The following is a 7,039-nucleotide window of genomic DNA, read 5'->3' on the forward strand; positions in this document are numbered from 1 at the left end:
TTTTTTTTTTTTTTTTTGTTTAATGATCTTTCACTGCTTGAGAAAATAATTTTATTGGAATACTTGTTTATTTCAAAACCTGGAGTTGCTGTTATTGCCAAGAAGCATTCAAACAATGAAAGCGGAAACCCTTTTTGTTATCAGATTTGTGTGGTTCATAATCCGGCAGTTTCGTGCCTGTTGGCCCTTTCTCTCTGAAGTCACTGCTATTGATCATTCATTGATACCACATCGAATTTCTTTTCTCTGTGTTATAGTTTTGCTATTAACAGGATAACTGTGATGTACCTTTATGTGTGTTTACCCAATGTAAATCATTAAAGTAAGTGTTCACCACTATTCATGTCTTGTATTCACAGTTGCTGACCATTTTTGTAACAGAGAAACTTGCCAAATACAAAGCCTTTTATGCTAAAAATACAGACTTCATCAACTCAATCGGTAAGTTTGGTCTTAATCGTTTTATTGTTGTTGTTGTTGTACCCAGATTGTGTAGTTTGATGTATTGTGGTGGATCAGTGAAACTGAACTGAAAACTGACCAAACAAGATCGGGAAAATTTCTCCTCTTCCTTGACTAGAACCTGCTCTGTCCCCTTCCCATTTCATTGTAATCCCCTCGTCCCCTAGCATGAAGCTGACCTCCCCCAGAGGTTCATAGTCCTGCGAGTTACATGGCAACCTCAGTAGTACAGGTGGCACAGAAACAGCACCTGGTCCACTCTGTAAAGTGGTTGGCATTAGGAAGGGCACCCAGCCTTAGAAACCATGTCAAGCAAAAACATTGGAGCTCAGTGTAATCCTTGGACATGTCGGACCCTGTTAAACCATCCAATCCATGGAACACAGGTTAAATGATGATGATGATGATAATGAGTTGACCCCCTCACTGAAGACTTGATCCTGAAAGGCCCTCTCTTCAAAAGTATAGATTCAAACATGATATATTGACATTTGACCCAAGTGTTGTTATCTTCCTCCACTTACAGGTTTGTCACATGAAAACAACATTCGTAAGATGCGTTTGCTAACATTTATGCAGATGTGTGAGAACAGAAGAGAAATTGATTTTTATCAAATCCAACGAGAACTACAACTGGATGCTGACAAAGTTGAGGACTTCATCATTGACGGTGAGACTTTTTTTTAATATCAATTTTCCGTGTGAAATATCTTTAGTTTCATTTTAGTTTACATAGACCAATAAAGTGCAGATATATGTGTATGTATGTGTGTGTATGTATATATACATATATATATATGTATGAATGTATGTCTATATTTATTACAGAGAAAAAAGTAAATTCTGAATGCAGTTTAGCCATGCAAACAGCTAAAAGTTTGGGTGTTTTTATCCTTATAAAACAGAAAAAGTTGTCAGCAGACAGCTGTGGGATTTGAACCTGTGCCCTCAGATACCAGCTGAATGCTCTACCATTCAGCTAAAAGTCCCACTGACAACAATCACCATCAAATTAAACGCACCATCGATGCTATTGAATTATTATTCCTAAATGTTTTTTTTTTTTCTTTCTTTTTTTCTAGTACTCAAGACAAAAGCTGTCCGTGCTAAAATTGACCAAATGCAGAAAAAAGTGTTGGTCAACTCGACCATTCACCGGACATTTAGTCGGGCACATTGGCAGATGTTGCGTCAGTACTTGCTCCAGTGGCAGTTGAACCTACAGGAAGTTGGTAACAATCTCCAGTCGCTGAGTGCTGAGCAAAAGATGTAAAGAAAGAAAGGAAGAGGAAAGAAAAGGATGAAGAAAAAAGAAAAATGTACATGAGAGACGAGAGAGATTGTCAGCCATCATCAGTCTCTGCCAAGCAATGAAAACAAGAAAATGTATGTTGTAATATTAATGGGATTATTTGAATAAATAGAATATCAAGCAATTACTGGAGTTTTTGTTAGAATTACTGATATCCTTGGAGTAGCTGTGTGGTAAGTAGCTTGCTTACCAACCACATGGTTCCAGGTTCATTCCCACTGCGTGGCATCTTGGGCAAGTGTCTTCTACTATAGCCTCAGGCCAACCAAAGCCTTGTGAGTGGATTTGGTCGTATATATGTATATATGTGTGTGTGTGTGTCTGTCCCCCCAACATCGCTTGACAACCAATGCTGTTGTGTTTACGTCCCTGTAACTTAGCGGTTCGGCAAAAGAGACCGATAGAATAAGTACTAGGCTTTCAAAGAATAAGTCCTGGGGTTGATTTGCTCGCGGTGCTCCAGCATGGCCGCAGTCAAATGACTGAAACAAGTAAAAGAGTAGGTCCCTGCAACTATAGAATGACATTTTAAGAGCTTTAGGGATATCGTCAGTCTTCAGTATTGCCTTTGCCACAAATATTGCTTTGCTAAGAAGGTCTAATAACACTGAAATATGTCTGTTACTTTTACTAGTTGGCTCCATTCTGTCTTGTCCAAAAATTTCTAGCAATTGATCTTATTCGAGTTATCTCCCTTAAGTGGGGGGTTTTTTTTAATCTACTAATTATTTGGATTTTATCAGTTTATTGAATAAAGGCACATGGCCTAGTGGTTAGGATGTTACACTCATGATTTGGGAGATCAAGGTTTCACTTCCCAGACCAGGCAGTGTGTTATTCTTGAGCAAAATACTTCACATTATGTTGCTGTGTGATCGCTTTGACATCCAACATATGTGTGTGTATATATATATAATACAAATAATATATGAGTATATGCTTACTTCTCAACTACATGGTTCTGGGTTCAGTTCCACTGCAGGACACTTTGGGCAAGAGTCTTCTACTACAGCTTTGGGAGTGGATTTGGTTGATAGAAGCTGAAAGAAGCCTGTTATATATATGTGTGTGTGTGTTCGTTCCCCACTACTGCTTAACAACTGGTGCTAGTGTGTTTACATCCCTACAACTTAGTGGTTTAGCAAAAGAGACTGATAGAGTAAGTACCAGACTTTCAAAAAAAAAAAAGTCCCGGGGTTAATACATTCGACTAAAATTTCAAGGTGGTACCCCAGTATGACCACAGTCAAATGACTGAAACTAATAAAAGATAAAAGATAAGCAAATAGGAAATAACAGTCACTACCCAAGGACAAAATATCATGTGACACAGTGTTAGAGGTCAACATATATTGAAGGTGCGTGGCTTAGTGGTTAGGGCATTCGGCTCACAATTGTGAGGTCATGAGTTCAGTTCCCGGCGACGTGTTGTGTCCTTGAGCAAGACACTTTATTTCACGTTGCTCCAGTCCACTCAGCTGGCAAAATTGAGTAGTACCTGTATTTCAAAGAGCCAGCCTTATCATACTATGTGTCACGCTGAATTTCCCTGAGAACTACATTAGGAGTACACATGTCTGTGGAGTGCTCAACCACATGCACGTTAATTTCACAAGCAAGCTGTTCCATTGGTTGTATCAGCTGGTAACCTCGTCATCGTAACCGACAGAGTGTTCTTGCCAATCATACTGGATTCAATATAATCTATCTACCACCAAGTCCTTAAAAAAGTAACGCTCCAGTATGGCTGCTGTTTAGTGACTAAAACCAGAGAAACAATACAAATAATTGATAACAGACACAAAGGAAACATCCCTGTATTGTTTTTGTTATGTTACATAAATGAAATTCTGAGCGACTCTATTAAATAGTCTCTATAAAAATTCAGCCTACACAAACTCAACCTAAGAAAGGTTTCTGCTCACTTTCAGTTTTGCAACTGTGTGGCTGCTACAACAATTATATGTGACAATTGACTCGGCAGTAATGAATGTCTGGCTTGTTTTGTCTCACTGTCAAATTAAATGCCAAATTTTAAAACTGGTGGTGATGGGGGATGGGCGAGACTAAATTGTGTGTGAATAATGTGTCTTAGGAAAAAATACCCCAGGCAAGTGTTCATCGTCATCATCATCATTGTTCTATGTTTGTTTTCTTCCTGGCTTACATGGGTCGGACATAATTTGCTGAGGCGGATTTTCTATGACTGAATATCCTTCCTGTCACTGATCCTTGCTTGTTCCCTAGAAAGGGTATATTCCACCCCATGATCTGATGTGTTTCTATGGAAGATTAAAAAATGGATAATACTGCTTCCATGAGAGTGACATTCATTTGCAACTATCACATGGAGTCAAGGTAATGAGACAATAGCACACACATACACATGTATATAATATATATATATATATATATATATATATCTTACGTGAAGGTGCATGGCTCAGTGGTTAGAGCGTCGAGCTTACGATTGTGAGGTTGCGAGTTCAAATCCCAGACCCGCTGCATGTTGTGTTCTTGAGCAAGACACTTTATTTCATGTTGCTCCAGTTCACTCAGCTGTAGCAATGAGTTGCAACATCACTGGTGCCAAGCTGTATCAGCCTTTGCCTTTCCCTTGGATAACATTGCTTGCACATAGAGGGATGGCTGGTATGCATGGGCGACTGCTGGTCTTCCATAATACAACCTTGCCCAAACTTGTGCCTGGGAGGGTAACTTTCTCGGTGCAATCCCATGGTCAGTCATGGCCGAAGGGAGTCTCAGTATCAGCATATATCTTTATGCACACACATACACACACACTTGCATACATACATACATACATGTACATATGCACACACATAAACAGGGCCGTTTTAGTAATGTAATAGGCACCCTCCAAGCAAAGCAATGCTCTGGAATCACTACATACACAGAGTATCATTTGACCCCCTAAATCTGTAAATTCCCCACCTGAGACTGTCCCTGTTTCTATCAAACAAATTCCCTATTTTAAAGTGATCTAAATTAAAACCTTCCAACAAATTTCAGGTTAATTTTTGCCTCAAACACCAGTTTAAAAATGACAGTTATTTTACTAAATTCCTCTCTATTTTAATAATTCATTGAAACAAAGGTAGTATTTTTTAAAGAAATATAGTGACAAAAGGAGCACTGTACATATGCACACATTAACTAATTCATATATCCAGCAGCCCCCAAAAGTTGTCTTGATTTAAAACAAAGAGGCCTTGTTGCCTTGTTCGTAACCGGCTTGCTTGAATTCTGCAAATAAAGCTTAAATATTGGGTTGTCCGGAAAGTTCGTGCCGATTTTTAAAGGAAAGAAAAAGGTCAATAAATACTTGCCATTACATTTTTAATCAACCAAATATGAATCATTTTGTTGCACAATGCGTCTCCATCTTTCCTTTAACTTGAAAATACCCTCTTCCCAGAACTGAGGTGGTTTCATGGCAAATAAGTCGAAAGGTAAGCTACTATGAATCGGCACGAACTTTACGTACAACCCAATAAATTTCAAAGAAAAAATATTCGTGCATACACTTAGGTGTAAAGTTTGCAGCAGATGTACGTGTAAGTGTGTGTTTGTGCGCCCTTGGGGTGAGAAAGCGAAAGAGAGAGAGGAAAGAAAAAGGAGTACGACTATTGAGAAACTAATAATTGCTTATAGCAATAACTAGCTTGCAAAAAGCCAAGTTTGTGTGCCGCGCGGAGAGATAGATGAAGCTGGTATATAAGGGGAGGAGGGGTAGGGACAGTGCGAGTGAAGTTAAAGAATGTGTGTGTGTGTGTATATATATATATATGCTTGTGGCTATGTGCGTGTGTATAGGTTCAATGCCGGTCACGTGACGAGTGTGGTGGTGTCAGGTGCTTGTTTAGCTTTTGTTTTCGTTCGCTAATGACAACATCACATGATAGAGAGAGGCATGGCGGATACAGACCGACACACGACCCCTTTGGAAAGTGCGATATACCATGGGATTAGTCCCCGCAAAGTAAGTATCGCGTTTACTTTACCTTTTGTTTGTTTAATACCTAAGCATACAGCTGTGAACTTCAAAGATGTGGAAATATCTATTTTACTAATTAAATAACCGTCTCCAGTGTTGGCTATTCTTTCGATTTAGTTTCTCCATCGAACAGAGCGAGTTGATGATGGGCCCACCCCGAACGGGACCCCGCTTCAAGAACTTATAAAACTTTAACCGAATAGTTTTCTGAAGTTTTGTTGCGACCCACTTTTAAATGTTGGCTAATGGAACGAACTACAAGTTGACCGGACGTTGATGTTGTTTGTATCTTAAAACATTGTACCATTACTTGTTACTACCTTGTACGCATACAAGAAAAAGTTACTGTTATTTAACCCCCGGTCGAGGTCAGTCTGTTGTTTCAGTAGTGACCACAGCAACTTTATTTTTTCTGTTTAGGAAATAGTTTATCTAAAAGACTATAGGCATAGTTTTAATCGAAGCACATAAATTCGCCCCCACAAGTTGGTTTTTCAGGCCGGCATGTTTCAATTAAATTGACGTAAAACATCAAATAACTACGCTATTTCCCACCACATGCTTTTAATCTCTTTTTTTTTTTCGAAATAACAGGGTGTAATTTGTGGTACATTTGGTTGTTATTTGAAATACTGAGGTCTGAAATGACTTCGTACGAGCAATGAAGTCGATATATTCTGCTATATTCTTTAAATAAATTGCCCCAACAGCCAGGTAAATTTTAACTTGTGCACTCGGCCACAAAAAAAGTAAGTGCTTAGCTAATAGAAGGCGTTCCAGTTATCCTGTTATGAGCACTCTAATTTTCAAATATAATGTAAGACTAAGAAGAGCTACCTGCTATTCCTAGCCAACCGAGCAAGTTCTTAGCTATAAGGTAGACATACTCAACTGAAAACAGCTTCCGCAAATTTTGGCACAAAGCCAGCAATTTTCTGGGGAGGCATAAGTCGGTTACATCAACCTCAGTGTTCAACTGGTACTTATTTTATCAACCTATGAAAGGCAAAGTAGACTTCGGCGGAATTTGAACTCAGAACGTAAAGACAAAAGCTAATCCTTTCGTCCGGGGTACTAACGATTCTGCCCGCTCACCGCCCTGTTCACAGACGTCCAGTCATGATGGGTATATTGGACTTCGTATATTTGTATCCAGTGTCACTTTGATGGCATGCGCTGCCCTCTTACTCAATAATAATAATAATAGGGCCAGTAGTTTTTGAGGGGATGGGGAAATCGATTACATC

The 7,039-nt window shown here is 39.1% G+C and overlaps 1 protein-coding gene across 1 annotated transcript in view; it reads left to right on the forward strand.

Moving 5' to 3' along the window:
* LOC106882221 (eukaryotic translation initiation factor 3 subunit M) overlaps window positions 1–1,898 on the forward strand; it is a 66,318-nt gene extending 64,420 nt beyond the window's left edge. The window contains exons 9-11 of the mRNA XM_052976850.1: window positions 360–441; window positions 989–1,132; window positions 1,545–1,898. Of these exons, the coding sequence (XP_052832810.1) occupies window positions 360–441; window positions 989–1,132; window positions 1,545–1,735 (417 nt within the window). The 3' untranslated portion in view covers window positions 1,736–1,898. The remainder of the gene's footprint in view (window positions 1–359; window positions 442–988; window positions 1,133–1,544) is intronic.
* Window positions 1,899–7,039: the final 5,141 nt, after the last annotated feature.

The sequence above is a fragment of the Octopus bimaculoides genome, chromosome 25 (genome assembly GCF_001194135.2).
Source record: "Octopus bimaculoides isolate UCB-OBI-ISO-001 chromosome 25, ASM119413v2, whole genome shotgun sequence".
NCBI classification, from domain to species: domain Eukaryota; kingdom Metazoa; phylum Mollusca; class Cephalopoda; order Octopoda; family Octopodidae; genus Octopus; species Octopus bimaculoides.